Below are 15,868 nucleotides of genomic sequence, written 5' to 3' on the forward strand. Positions count from 1 at the left end.
TTGTTTGGTGACGTGGTTTGCTTAAGGTCCCTTATGACGTCAAAGGCCGACAAGTTGCCGCTGGAAACGGAGCCAGTTGCCCGTGACAACAACACGATTTTCACGTTAAAACCTGGTGACCAAACTTTCGCCGTGCCTTACTCAGGCCCGTTCCAAACGCCGCTCCATTCATGCGCCGAACCTAACTGATGAGTTAAATACGACAGAAGAGCGGCGTTTGAATCAGTTCGGCAGGTTAGGTTTGGTGCCGCAAACAACATTTAATTCGGCAGGGTCTGTCGCACTTTGCGACGTTGGAGCGGCAGCTGATTCATACGGCGTTCTCCTCATGTGTCGAAGCCAATGCATAAATTACTGCAATTTATTTTTGATATAACGGGAATCGTGATTAGCTTAAAATCGAGTGGCATGACCAGTCATGCATGAAGCTTGAAGTCGTTGCGTGAGCAGTCATGCATGAAGCTTGAAGTCGTCGCTAAAAATATTAAAAGACAACAAAATATGCCTTCGATTTATGAGAAACAGGACTGTATAAGCGAGTTTCTTTAACGCAAAATCATTTTTTGCTTTTTCTTCCTGATGATAGCCCAGCTTATGAGATTTCCCTTTAACAAGTCGAATGCGTTACTCGAGGGGTGAGAATGCACCGCGCAATTAATATCGTCCAGGAAATCCCGTGCCGTGAAACTCAAATTGAAATATATCTAGATCCCATCCATTTGGTGTTCAACTTTAAATTCATTATATCCTGCTCGCAGAGAACCAGTTAGGATCAACAACATAATTCCAGCAGCAGATACGTGAGCTTTTTCAAGTACAAAAATTGAGATTTGTGTTTAAAGTCTTTTTGGGTTAGTCATTGAGATTTGTGTTTAAGGTCTGTTTGGGTTAGTCGTTCGTCCAGTAAGCGACCGGACGACGAGAGCGCTTTCAAAGAGGATATTGCTATTTCAAGTAGAGGGGAGCGGGGGGATACACTTATCACCGGCCGCCATTTTGGAGGGGATACACATATCACTGTGACACCGGGCCTCAACTGATAATCGTAGTAACGCCATATCTATTAGGGCGTTTATTATCCTTCAAATATTTTTCACAACACGCGCGGTTCTGAAAACTGGGGTAGTTTTAGCTGGGGAATATTCGGTCACATATTCGGTGAACATATTTGATGGATTATAAAACAAAGTTAATAATTTATTGATTGATTGTGGTGTTTAATATCGATTTAGCGAGGGAATCTCGAGTCTAGTATTAGAAGTTGCATGAGCGAAAACTGTTATTCAAGGAGTTTGTGTGTGGTTGGCCGGAAGATCGACTCATGGACGCCATAAAGGTACGATTAACTGTACAACTTAAATGATTCGTTCTATGGATGACTGAGAACGAATCCGTTTTCTCTATTTAGAGCTATTTTTAGCCTTAAAAGGCCGCCATCAGCGCCACTTTCAGTTCGAACAACGAACCCAATTCGCAAGAAATAAATTGTTTGGAACTCAATCTCGCCCAATCGATCCGTTCCACATCTGAGCTCAGTTCAGGTTCCTTCCAAGAACATGTTTGCTGTTATTTAGACTAACACCCAACGCTTCAAAGGCTGGTGGCCGATGTTTTCGTCGGTAAAGCTAGTCCATAAGTGTACAGTCGGCATTGGTAGGGGTATCAAAATTTGGCCTTTGCTCGAATTGCTCGCAAGAATTAGATGAGTACTCGCTTGCTCGTGCTCGCGAAATTATTGCCACTGCTCTCATGCTCGAATTTTCGTTAAATGTGCTCAATTCCTGTATGGCAAAACTGAGAAACATGCACGCGCTATGAATGTTTCTGGAAACATGCTTTCTCATTTTGCTGACGTTTTACTGAACCTGACACACGTAACAATTCTTCCCGAAAGGTACCCGCAAAGGTAGAAGGAAGTCTAGACACATGAAGACATGTGGAGTATTACTATTACTATTCGACCTTCAGAGAGTGTCAGAGCTGAATGGCATTAATATTGGTTAGTTCCTAGAAGCCTCCAAAGCCTCCGTTGCGTTGATCTATTTACCATCGAAACAGAAGCTCGAAATGTTTGTTCGACTATTAAAACGCCACGTTGTTAATGTTTACATTTCCTAAGAATAATATGGTAACCAAGAAACCTTCCATGTCACAACAACTGAAAGCCTGGTAATTTGTAACTTCTTCTCGTGATGTATTCACAGCGTGTGTGATTAAAAAGCTTTAGATCTCCTTGAGCGTCCACCTAGTGTACCAAGTTCACGCGAAGCTACCTGACGTAATGGCTGTAAGCTGCTGGGATCAGTGGTTGACAGCCAGATTACTTGGCGCGAAACGTTTCCTTTTAATAAAAGAGAGAACGATTCTTCCTAGCGGAAAATTTACGAAGTGTTCGCTGTTCGCCATCTGTATTTTCTAAAGTGCTCGCTGCTCGCAAGACAAATTTGATCAGTGTCCTTGCTTTCAGAAATAAACGCACTACTCGCATGCTCGACGATTCGATGCCCCTGTTGGTCTTCAAAGCAGTCATTGAGATTTTGGATCTTTGTAGAACATTTCTCCCCAATATAAAACAATTCCACTTGATTTATATTTAAAAATGATAGTCAATTTATCAGACAAAGCGACAAACAAAGAAAGAGGAGTTAATGTCGCTTGGAAACGTTTGGCAATACCGAGTTCAGTTCAGAATATCCTAATATCACCAGCCGCTGTTCGGGAAAGACGCAGACCAGACACGAGAGAGCGGCGGAAATCGAACCTACTACAGATCCAGATACAGTTTATTGTCGTTATTTCCCGTAACCTTAATTATTCTGTAATCCTTGCCTTCTAATCATCGGATAAACCTTTAATATTTACCACTGAATTTGTCTAGAAAGCGATAACAAAAACTACAACATACAGAAATTCATTATTCTAAGGACCTGATTACATGGCGAATTTCAGCCCGGCTTCTGAAACAAATTGTCATGAAATCAAATTGGCGATTACATGAAGAAGGATTCAGCCCGAGCCGCAATTCAGCCCGGGCTGAAAATCCTAGCCCGGTTTTTCAAACTTCTGACTAGGCTAAAAATCACGAGATATAAGTATATATTTTTCGACAAACGCGTTCGTAGCTTTATGTCACGCACCGCCATAACTCTGAAATTCAAAATGCGCTGGTTTCCATACGAAGCAAGCTACTGAGCTGAAAAGTTGTAAGCAGATATAAATTTACCCCCTCTTATACCTGATGAGGATAAAAACTTCGGTGGCTCTTTAGTTTTATATTTTAGAAAATGATGACGTAACGTGCAAGCCAAGGATAGCGTTTTATAAGTGTTTACACAAGAATTTAGCCAAGTCGTGTGACTTCATGTGCGACCGGAGAACGAACCCGCAAAAAATTGGTCAGTGCCGATATTTTTGGGCCTTCGGACCGACCAAAAAAAAAAGTGGCTCTAGTGCGACCCATGCCCTAGGCTAAATTTCCCCTCGAAATTGTACTTTTAATGTCACGCTGCGCGCATGGAAAAACAAAGTGGATCCTCAGTTTGCTGGGTTTTTTTGCTGTTGTGTAGAACAAACTGCAAGTTAAGAGTGAGCGAACGTTTACCCTCAATTTAATTCTGGGACTTCTGCAAACCCATTGTTTACATTGATTTCTCGTTTTCGGAAGGCGTGACGCGTTACAGATTCCAAGGTCAGACGACAGGACTTTAAAATGTCGATCTTACCTGAAGGTTTCTTCTTCTTGGTTTTGAAAACACGAACTGTTCTTTCGGATTAGAAATATCGCCTAGCACATGGGTGGCGGGTCAGTTTTTCTTCAATTATTAGCGTGCAAACAAGGTGGTCGAGGACCATAGTTTATATAGGTTAATAATGATGTCACAGCTTAAATATTCTATTCTGCAGTCCAGCTAACTATTTTTTGCAGATCTTTCAGTTAATCATGGATAACAATCGCAGAAAGTGGGAATAAGGTGATATTTTTCGCTAAACATTTGGCGGGAAATATTTCTGACTAGTGGATTTTTTTGGACTTTGCGAGAGCAATCACTCCGATTTGCCAGTAGATACCAATTTTAACTAAACTGGATATTGATAACAGTGCAAAAGACTATCACAAAAATGTTTCTCTGTGGGAATAAACTGTCGCACGTTTGAAAAACGACTCGCTAAAAATGACTAAAATTTAGGTCACGTTCATTAACAATTCGGCGGCGATATTTGGCAGCTCATGAAAACCGTAGAATTAAAGTGAAAGACCTCAAATATATCTCGGTCAACTAATAAAGGGACATATTATCGCATGAAAATTAGAGTTTCTAGAATTTGTACGAAGTATCTTTTAGGCTTACCTAAAGTTGCCCGAAATTTCGGCCATTTTAAACCGCTTGAGAGGCCAAAATAATGATGTGGTGATATCTCGAAGAAAAACGAACGCCTACTTCAGCAAATCTTATGGTTGTAATCTTTTCGTATAGCTTTTATACTGTGAAAATATGCAGGTAAACGACCAACCTCGATCTTTTGGTACTGCCCGGTTTTCTCTGACAATGACACTTAAAACAGTTAAAACGTAACTCCTCGTTATAAGACGTAGATGGGCAAAGTGTGTCACGTAATCTCTAGATCTCTTCTCAGCAAACCGAGCTCAACCAATACATTGAGTGCGGTTTATGTATAATGGGACATAAATATCGCTTAGAAGCACTGTATACGTGTTTCAGAAGAGAACTACTACGGAACTTAAGCAATGACGACGACGACCAGGAGGACAATGACCAGTTAAAAATGAATTTACATTTTACCTTCGAATTTCGAAGTTGCCTGAAAATGTTCAGTGTGACTACCGTTCTCAAAACGTTCGCGTTCTCCAAAAATACGCAGTTGCCAGTTGCAGTCGTGGTTTGCTTGAGGTCCCTCAGTGTAAGACGGCCAAAACGGTCGACGTAGCAACGACAGTAAATTAAACAAAATGAGCTAACTTAGGTAAGAAATAACAAAGTAATTACACAAGTAATTATATCAATGTTAAAACATGTTACAAAACGTATAAAGGAACAGAAATGAATTTGGATTTGTGCAAACGATCACAAGTAATCAACAAGGATATGTGGTAAGTGAATAACACAATATTTACTAACAAAAACTATAAAATAAACGAACAGAGATAATGCTACATGCTGTGCTGACTAAAGGTCAAGAAAGCTAAAGAAAAAATACTAAACAAAAACACAAAACTAGTTTAGGCAACTAAATAGCAACTGCTAACTGAAGTGAAACTAATGAAATAAAAGAAACGAACTAAACCTAAAGCCTTAAAGAAAAGTACTAATAAAGCAAAATATTGCATTACATGCCAAGGGTTATTGAGAATATTGCATTTGAACTAAACCAGTGCTTGACTTGAGAACTTGTGTATTGCTATAGCTCAGAATAAACCAACTGAATCAACTGAATTTGCTGTACAAATGGGTGCCAATTTATTACAGATTTGAGGAAACTGTAGGAATAACTCTAAACCAAATAAGGCCAGGGAGTGTATTTGTTGCCCACGAATACAGGACTTACCTATGGGAATTAGGAGGTAACTTCTCCTACACAACAGGATTTAGCTAAGAGAAGTGTGTGGGAATGAATCACCAACCTATACCAAAATAAGGTGTAGGAAACCAAACTAATGTAGGAAAATAACCCGAATAGTAAGAAGTATAATAGCACAACACTAATAAAAATAGTTTGAAAATTAGAACTGAAAGTGAACTAAAGTGCATGAGTTTGTCACATCAGTAACATCTTCATGATCACAAAATCGCTGATAACTAAATTCTTTCGTCAATAGTCAGTTGAAGATAGCCAGGCTACACTTTCAAGTGGTAATTACAGCAAACTTGTACGCTAAACTACAAATCATGCAGTTTCTGTTTTGTTTGGTTGTATTCTAAATATTAGATAGAGTTTGGAAGGGTTAATGTTGCGTTGCTTTCCTGACAGAAGACTACGCCAAGCCGATATCAGCTGTATGTTGCTTGCATAATCGCCGTTTTCATCCTAATATTGTATTCAGGTAAGGTTGACATAATTTAGAGGAAATTTATTGACTTAACACTTGAACGTTGTATTCCAATACATACCTCTTACTAACCGAGTTCGAGGTCCGTCCTGTAAGTTACTGACCGAGTTTTTTTCCCCTTCGATTTATGGCCCAAGCGCGAAGCGCGCGGGTCATAGATCGAAGGGGAAAAAACGAGGATCCGTAAGTTACAGTACGGACCGAGAAGACGAGGCTAGTAAGATATTTATTGTATCTCTACTGTATGTCTGTCGGGTTCGGAAACGATTTCTATTCACGCGGACTCGGAAAGGCTTCAAATTTCTGACTCACCTCGAAAGCAAAATGAGTCCACGTAGGGGCCAAACCACCCCCCAAATGTTTCATGAAGGCAATATTTGCTTGGTTTATATATTTCTGAACCAGGGGCGGGGGAGAACACTCTGCGACGCCTGGCACTTTTTGTGTATCTGAATCATCCAACAAAAAATGACGTCACATCCGGTAAAAAAGAGCGCTGAACGGCAAAATCAAATTTGAACATGGCATAATCGTTCTCTCAGTAAGTAAAATGGTAATATTTTGCAATCGGCCGGATATTTTTAACGTTTTATTTGGCCACGATAAACAAAATTTTGTCTTCTTCCTCGTCATATCAGTTTGTTTGAAGGACAGGGTAATTATTTATTCAAAAACACGCTGTGTTGAAGGCGTGTTTTTTACGAAATGTCGCCATTTCTTCCTCGCTGAATTCCACAGGAGTCATCGTTTGTGTGGAAATAATGAATTCTACGTAAGTTGCACTCAATTCAAATATCCTATTCTCTTAGGTAGGCATCACACTAAGAAAAATGCACAATGACAAGTTTCTAGACATGGGGGAACCTTATTAACAGAAGCGCCTTTTTTAAAATTTACTGTTGCCAAACACTCGAGAGTACTTGAGTGCTGTTAATCGTATCACTGCAAGAATAGACCCACACACATAACGCGCTTTGCAGAACTTTCTTGCCGATCGACACTAACACAAACTCCTGTGTTTGCTCATGACTCAAACTGATGCCATAAAATATGTTACGATTGGTTAAGAACCTTAAACAAGATATGTTTTCCCTAAGCAATCCCTTAATTGATAAACGCTTCGTTACAGGCAGGCCGTGAACCCCTTAAAAAAAAAGCAAGAGGATTAGTTTTAACGGCGATTAAGTAATTTGGACATGTCGTGGTTTTTTCTAATTCATAATCAAATTTATTTTTCCGTTTCAACAGTGTTAGACGTCAGCAGCGCTAAGTTCCAATACCCCCCCCCCACCCCACTGAGGTCAAGCATGCACCTTTAATTTCTTCAAACCCTCTCATTTGCCCTGTTTGCAGACCAAGTTCTTCATCTATTAATCCCTGTCATATTGGCGACCCATTTTGAAAGGTTACTAAAAAATTGTGCATTATATTTCAGTGTGCTTTCTCTTTGTAATCTTACATCAAGATATTTCAATCCCTAAGGAAATGAGAGAACACTAGCAATACTGACAATTTTCAGTAATTCATCACTTTCAATATGCCATCTAAACAAATTGTTCGTAAACAGTAGTGGAATTTCATGCCCCTACACCTAGCCATAAAAGGAAGTCTGGGAACAGGCAATAGCAACAGTGACACTGCCAGGCTGGTGAATTTCACAAGCTAATGAACTCATGTCTAACAATGATGAGTGATGATGAAGCATGGTGCAGTGAAACTGAAGAATCAGACTGTGAGTGACAGTGATAGAGTCAGTGCCGCGAGAGTGATGCTAGTGTCTGTGAACTTGGACCAGATCAGCAAAGAAAAGGTTTTGTACTGGAAATTGACGGAGAGCAACAAGTTTGTGCTAAAAAACTGAAGACGCCTGGCTCAGACCAGTCTTAAAGCCAGCATCTACTTACAGTACTTGTCAAGAGTTCCTGACTTGTGTATGTGGGAAAGCTCTCTGTAATGACCTATATGGGGAGGCTCAGCTCACAATGAGTACCTTTTTCAGGCTTCAGGTATAAAATTAATGATAGGGATTTCACAAGTTGAGGTGTATGAAAGGGTAGGAAAATCTGTCATTTAGGGATTCCATTCTTCTGGTTCTAAAATGTTGTTGAAAAGCTCTCATTTACTCTCCTCAGCCAGAATGAAGAGATTCTGTAATATTATTTATTAACTTCTTTCCAAGGGAATAGAAAAGGGATGCAGTATTCTTAAATAGGTTTGTTAAAGGGGTACATTTACCCTTTTGCAATGTAAGGTCGACAAAAGAGGTGCCATTTCTATCAAAATGGTACAAATGTATACAAAAGGGTAAGGGATAATGGACCTTGAGATAAGACCTTTCCATTTAAAACTTTGTAGAATACCCCTCCCCCCCCTCCCAGCTTGTGAAACAAAGATGTTCAAATTATTGTTTTTTGAAAAAAGGCAATTATTAAAAAACAAAACAGTGCCAAGAGATTAAGTGATTGTCAATGCAAGTTTCCATTTGTATTTTGAATTAAAATGGGTATAACATGATCCTCAAGTATACTATGCAGCTTCACAGAGAGGCCCAAACTGATGATGAAAACATATGTTTTAACACTTAAAATTCTATTTTTGCCTCTTCCCTTGTACCTTGTGACCTTTGTAGGGAAATTCTGAAAAGGTCCCCCCCCACCCCCAAAAATTCAAATTTTATATACAAATCACTTTTTTATCTTGAAAATGGTCTCAGAGACAACAAAACATTTTTATGGCTAGCTAAACTACTTATTCGGAAAATAAAAATGTTCAAGGAAAAAATGAACAGGAAGAAACAACAACAAATTAACTATTTTTTTTCAGAAGAGCTACTACTTGTATATTTTTTTAACTTACATGTAGGTCAACATAATTTGTTTTCACAATTTACCACAAAAGAAAACACCACAGAAAGGAGAACTATAGTTGTGGCATCTGAGCTACATTTTTAAATGGAAACATTTCCCATAAAAAATTTCCAAATTATATTCTTACCAGTACAACAACATACCAACTTTATATTGCAGAGAAGTATACTTAATTAATAAAATTGATGTAGTGAAATTTTCTATTTAATTTTTGTACACCTGATCCTACAGAGTGCAACCTTTGGTTTAACTGGTTCACTTTACTGTTAAGGAATAATTAAATAAATCACACCAGAGTGGCTTTGTATCTTTATTATAATTCTCATTATCAGTAGAGAAATCACACTTGTACACTGGTCCACTGATCAATACTCTTACGTGTATGTTAAACATGGGAAAGCAGGTTGCATCATCTAAATCATAACATTGTATGCCTGTGTGGGGTGTATATGCCAGGAGGTAACCACCTAAGAAAAGACAAACATAAATTATGTCATTGTTTCAATGACTCACCCTAAGTGGGTATTATGCTCATTACCACCTTAATAAACAAGATATATTAAAGTAAAATTTTTACCTCCGCTTTAAACTTTTCAAACCTATAGTTTGTTTTCACTTTCAGAGAGGTTTGTAAATTCACAAGCACACCACCCACCCCCCTCAGCCCCGATTCCTACTCTCCCATAGCCAGGATCCCATTTCAACCCTCCAATAAATCAGTAATTTTTTTTCTCATTTTGGTCTGACTTAGATTCATCTCCACTCAGCCATGAAAGCAATGGTGGTAGATTTCTGTATATTTGTTGGTCTAGTTCACTATTGTTCTCAGATTCCCACGTCCCTTTTGACAGAATTAAATTCCGTTAAAAAATAAACTACAGTAGTTTAATCATATTAATGCAGAGGCAAACATTGAACCAGAAACTTACTATAATTTTGGTATGAACGATACCAAAGTATAACTTATATAATTAATATCACATCTTTTCTATTGTAATTTAAGACAGTGCAACTACTAATAGATTGACCCCAAAAACCTAAAAACATGACTTTAGAAACACAGGTAAGTGAGAATATTGCCAGTTTTGCTTTTGCCACCAAGCACTCTGCTTTTAAAAAAAAATACATGGAAGATAATGACAAAGCAATAACAAAACCAGCCAACCAACCTCTGGCAATTCAGTAAACACACCAAATTCCCCTCCAAAATTCTCTTCAACACCTTACAGTACCTGTAAATGTCAGCAGCATAAATTCAACTCAATGATTTGGCATGCTACTATCATCAAATGTTTACCCCTTGATTCAGAATTTTTAGGAGTATCAAATAGAATTCTGCTATAAATTACAAATGCTGTTTACCTTAACAAATATTTGCATTAATTCTGGAGATATTTAAGTTTAAAATGTGTAAAATATATGCCAATGAGAGGACTGATGATGTCATACACCAAACCCAATATTACATCAAATGCAGACCATGTATACAGCAGAGATCATTGAAACTTGGTAGCCTTATAGTTCTACAGGCAACACACTAATATGGCTATAAAAATATGTTCCCAATTGGCAACTCAATCTTTTCCAGTCCCCTCTAACCCAATTTCAATAATGCAGTGATTTTCAGCTTGAAAAACATTAATCAAGGCCATGAGGTGGCCAGAAAAGCCTAGAATATCAGGGAAGGTCTGAAATGTAGTCTGTTGCCATGGTAACAAAACTGTTAAGCTCATATTATGTAGCACATCTGCAGATTGCATCGTAATAGCACTGTCCCCACTTGAGCCCATGGTTCACTAGTTTACTTGGACAATAAATTTCATAACTTTCCTGGGGGACTGGATGATCTAACTGGTATGTGGGAGACTCCCAGAATATTTGCAAGAATGTATGACTATCTCTTTACAGGTATTAATTAATTAATTAATAAATAAATAAATAAATAAATAGACACTAACACTACTAATATGATTGAGTTTGGAAAATATATATATTTTTAGTCTATGATATTTTGAAAAATTCCCCTCTCCGATCTAACATGCTGATCTTCTTTAATTTGGTACTTGAAATTGATAACAAGGATGCTACACCTTGGCAACTCATTGGCCAGGATATGTTGCACAGTCTTCACATCAGATAATGGGTCTGTACATATTATTTATGTATTTATTAAACAGATATCTCCCCATCCCATCCCTATGGAAATTCCAATTTTTATTAATACTTTTCTTTAAAAAGTTTGGCTTTTGAGACCCTCCCCATCCCTGGAATTTCCAATAATCTCCTTGGGGTGGGTATGGACATTTTCTAGAACCACACAATAAAACAAATACACAAACTTTAAGATAAAATGTTGAAGTATAAGTCAGTGGGACATATATACATTGATCAACTTATAAAGACATGATTGATCATTGCAATGTACTATACACAACTTAAGCAAAGGTGAAATTATAGCCTGAAAAAAAAATTAGGTGTGAACTGGATTCTAACCCATGACCTCTGTGATACCAGTGCGATAACTTAATTAATTAAAGTTCTATGCTACAACATACCAAACTGCTAATTTATTAGAAGTGACACAGCTAAAGGAGAGTTGTCAAGAAATCAACTTTTTTGTGAATTCTAAGATCAATATGAGTCTTCTAAATTTAAGATTATTATACATAACAAAAGACATACAGTAGGGCACTGCACTGTGTGCTCTCTCTACACACTCTTCCAGGCAGGATAGTAATACATATACATGTACTTTTTTTTTTGTTTGGAATATACTTTTACTGCATGGTCATACAAGAGGTACTAGTTGCTGCTGAGTAGTCTTAAAATAAGTGAACTAAGTGTGACAAAATATAATGTATATTAAATCTGCACCAGTTCAGTACAATTTAATACCAAATTCTAATCAGCCACAAAAAAAAATTGTTAGCACCTGATATTACATGTACTTTGTGAAGGCTTCTGGAGGGGTTATACTTTTATAAAGTACCTGGCAGCAAGTACTATTTTGATTTACTAAAGCAAGACTGTAGTAACTGCTAAGAAAATGTGTTTTGTACATCCCAGAAAAATTGGGTGGGGGTCAGTGCAGCCCTCTTCACAAAAGTTAAACTCTTAACCTATTTATGACCAAAATCTGTGATTTTCCCTACCCCATTTATGACTGTTGCGACTGCTACAGTTGCCCTAAACATAAGTTTTGAAGGACTTTTGTTGATGGTCTTATCAATAATGATGAAAATTGAGGTAGCTTATTCTAAAAAACATAACAAATTAAAGACTAGAGGGCAAAAGCCTTACCCTAGAGTATTTATAACCAAAACGACTGAATAACCATACCCTTTGGGGCTGCACAGCTGTATATAGCACATAGAGGAGAGTTCCCCCCCCCCCCTACTCCTGGAGCAGGAATAAAGATAAAATCTCAAAATAATCAAGAGTTACATATATGCATGGGACTTCACTAACAAAATGATGCCTGTTGCTTGCTGTAAATTGTATATGAATTACTCCTACAAAGTGCCGGAATTCTGTTAATCTGGTCACCAACAGGTCACAAAAATCTGACTGTATAATTAATAAATAAGAAAATGACCGACTGAGCTTTTGTTTGAGCCAGAATAGAGTGGCCATAATAACTAGGTGGCTGTGTTAACGGGGGTGGCCGTATGGTGAGGTACATTCCACAGTAGTGATAAAGATGACACTCTCAAACACCAGTACCCATAAAGATTTTGGACAGTATATTTTGCATAATCAGTCGGAAGAGGAAGAGGGAAAATGGAAATAAAATAGAATAGCTCTTGTGTACCAGAGACAACCCTTTCCCTGAGTTACCCTGGCGGAGCTAACTTTTCACTTATTTCTTTGCAAAATTCAACCAACTGTTTACACAAGGATGACGAACCAGACTTGGGGGCGAGACAATTCAGGTGGGCAAGTTGACTCACCTTGGCAGCTAAAGTAACCAACAACTTTTCTTTGAGTATACATAAACACTTTGGCTCACCTAACTGGAACAACTCTCGGCATGGCGAGTGTCACGTAATGCCTAGATTTAAGATTTAAAGCAGCAATTTGTATCAAAGAAGAGAAAATTAACTCAGCAAAACCCACTGTGATCAAATGAGTGAGGGAAACTTAAACAAAGAGGGATACATGTAGTTGCACATTTGATTATTCAATAAGAGTTACGAATAATCATGCAGGGTCAACTTTTACTCGGCCTACAGGGGCTACATTTTCTCATACAAACACTTGATAAAGTTGCCTCAGGGGGAGGGTTATCCCGGGTACCCGAGACCATACAAATGGGACCTGTGTTGCCTCAAAGAACACCCCCACGATTTTCAAAGGGGAAGGTCCATAAACAGGACCTTAACTTAGGGCAGCTTCAATGGCAGATTCCCTCTGATGGCTTCGATTTGAATAATTGATTTAATTACTTTTAAAGAGGACTAGAACTTAAAAATCTTGCTCGAATTTCGATCCAGCGAGGCATAAGCTTCCATGCCGTGAATCAAGTTTTTACTGGGCGTTTTAAAAGCACTCACCGAAGAGAAAGAGACTGATGACCCCAAACTACCGATACATATGTTACTGAAAACAACAATCTTCAACGAGAGATGTAGGAATGTGGGATACTGACCTTCAGCATGCGATCCAGCTTGTCTCTTCTACCAATACACGTGAGCCAAGAGCAACAAAAGCTCTGGTGACAGCGACTTTCGGAGCTAAACGGCTTCTGTTAATTATGTTCCCGTAGTACACAGTGCAAACTATAGCCAGCAATACTTCATCCAGGTTGTTGTTAACATTATAGGCTATTGCACTTATTGTTATCACTAAATCACGAACAACAAGAACCAAAAGTCGGAACAACACCAGTTTTGAAAATGTGTAAAATTGGCCCGACGATGACGGAAGGCTCTCCGATATTTTGCTTCAAAACAATAATAAACTTTTCTCTTTTCCCGAAATTTTTGCTTCAAAAGTCGAAGTAATGTGTCCGCAACATCCTTCCATACTCAATATAAAATGAAACGAAACTGATGGTTTACAAATAGAGGGAAATCATGAGTAATTGAAACGCCATTTTCTCGCTTTGTGAAACGAGCCGCGAAGCGCAGTTTAAACCGGATGTGACGTCATTTTTTGTTGGATGATGCCTATACGAAAATTTCGGGAGTCTTCTGCCCCGCCCCTGTTCTGAACCAAGTTTGGCAGATGAACTTTCTTTGTTCTCCAATTTATTTTAATTTGGAAGTTGTGACAAAATGCCAGATTATGACGTCATAATTGATGACGTAACCAAAACGTGCTATAATTTTTTGTAAAATCTGATGTAAAGATTATTTCATTGGAAAGGCCTTGACTTGAGGAGTAAAATGCTGAAAACCGTTTTTTGCTATGATGATTATTTTTTGAGATGTGGTAAATTAAATATTTTTTTTGTTGTGCCCCCGGAATTTGCTTAACCATACTGTCCTTCTTAATTCAGTCTCTCTGGTTTTTTTTTTTCAGTTTTATTCTAGGAAGGCTAATAATCTAGAAAAATAGAAAGTTTGATGTTGTCAAAAATCGTATGGTTTTAGAAATTTGATTTTCGGCTTTGTTAGGATGGTATTAATAGTAAAAAAACGGGTGACACAGGTTATGACGTAACAAAACTAATTTTAACGCAATAACACTAGAGGGATAATTTTTTATTCCGATTTTCTTCTTTATCTTTGCGTTAGTCATCTGGCACATCACGTTGGCAACATAGCTGCATTTGCTGGAACAAAATTACGGCTCTAATTTGGGGATTTTTCTCAAGGGGGGGACCCCATATTTTGCAGAGTTATTTTTCATATTTAAAAATGCCATATTTCATGTAATTTTTGTGATATGGACAAAATTTTTTCAGGTTTCAACTCCCCTTGATGTGCTCTTTCGAACACATTGTAAAAAAATGCATATTAAAAACTTCAAAAGTGGCAAAAATCATGACGTCATCACTGTGACGTCACAACTTTGACATTTATTGACATTTTTGACGTAAATATAATTGGTAATAGGTCTCCTGCTCATCTGCCAAGTTTGGTGTAGACAGAGTCAATACTTTTTAAGTAATGCGAAGTAATGTGAAATACCCAAGAACTGACGAAACATTTGGGGGGTGGTTTGGTCCCTACGTGGTCTATTTGAAACTGTTTTTAAGTCGTTAGCTGGCTTTATTACATAATTAAGAGTATAAGAAAGTTTTAAACTTTCACTTGCTATAAAAGTTAAGAACACTTATCGATAAATCACGAAACAGTTTGGCAACAAAACCAACTTTAAATTTTAGCGGGCCGTATAGGAGAGTACGGCCCGCTAAATTGACCAATCACAGCGCGCGTACTGACTGAGAGATATAATAAAAGCTAATAAAAGCTAACAAAAATTCATAACGTGGTTAAAAGTCTTACGAGGAAGTTAAGTAGACCAGTACTTCGCTATTTAATGCTTGACCGAGGAGTTGATCTCCAGGCCACCGACAACAACATCAGCTAGTTGTCAGAACGGGACTTGAACTCGCGATTTTAAGTTCGGCGCCCCAACCGCTCGGCCACATCGTCTCCTCAGATAATTCAAAAGAAACTTCTTGAATAACCACCAACTTTTTTGGCCGCTCTCTTGTTGTACACCATCACGGAATGATATAACTTACGAGCCACTTGTATTTTCTCATGCCAAGAAAATGCGAGTGACAAGTGGGATATATATTCCATGGTATTCCAAGAGAGAGCGCTGCATAACTATTTTATACCATGCCATAGAAAATTCAGTGGGCAGCACAATCAATGCGACATACGTGCAGCGCACGATGGGAAGGTTAGTTTTAATACTTAGCTCTTATTAACCAAGCTTAGTCGGTCTGTATGGGAGAATCTTTACCGAGGTCGTGAGT

The 15,868-nt window shown here is 38.1% G+C and overlaps 1 protein-coding gene and 1 long non-coding RNA gene across 2 annotated transcripts in view; one reads left to right on the plus strand and one right to left on the minus strand.

The window, feature by feature from the left end:
• The first annotated feature begins 1,275 nt into the window (after window positions 1–1,275).
• Window positions 1,276–15,868, plus strand: part of LOC145495156 (uncharacterized) — a 19,664-nt gene continuing 5,071 nt past the window's right edge. The window contains exons 1-2 of the mRNA XM_081474735.1: window positions 1,276–1,336; window positions 5,989–6,061. Of these exons, the coding sequence (XP_081330861.1) occupies window positions 1,322–1,336; window positions 5,989–6,061 (88 nt within the window). The 5' untranslated portion in view covers window positions 1,276–1,321. The remainder of the gene's footprint in view (window positions 1,337–5,988; window positions 6,062–15,868) is intronic.
• Window positions 9,103–13,082, minus strand: LOC145495050 (uncharacterized). Its single transcript, XR_014050368.1, has 2 exons — window positions 12,944–13,082; window positions 9,103–9,401 (listed from the first exon to the last, which is right to left on the minus strand). It is a non-coding gene; the product is annotated as an uncharacterized LOC145495050 (long non-coding RNA).

The sequence above is a fragment of the Orbicella franksi genome, chromosome 8, assembly GCF_964199315.1.
Source record: "Orbicella franksi chromosome 8, jaOrbFran1.1, whole genome shotgun sequence".
NCBI classification, from domain to species: domain Eukaryota; kingdom Metazoa; phylum Cnidaria; class Anthozoa; order Scleractinia; family Merulinidae; genus Orbicella; species Orbicella franksi.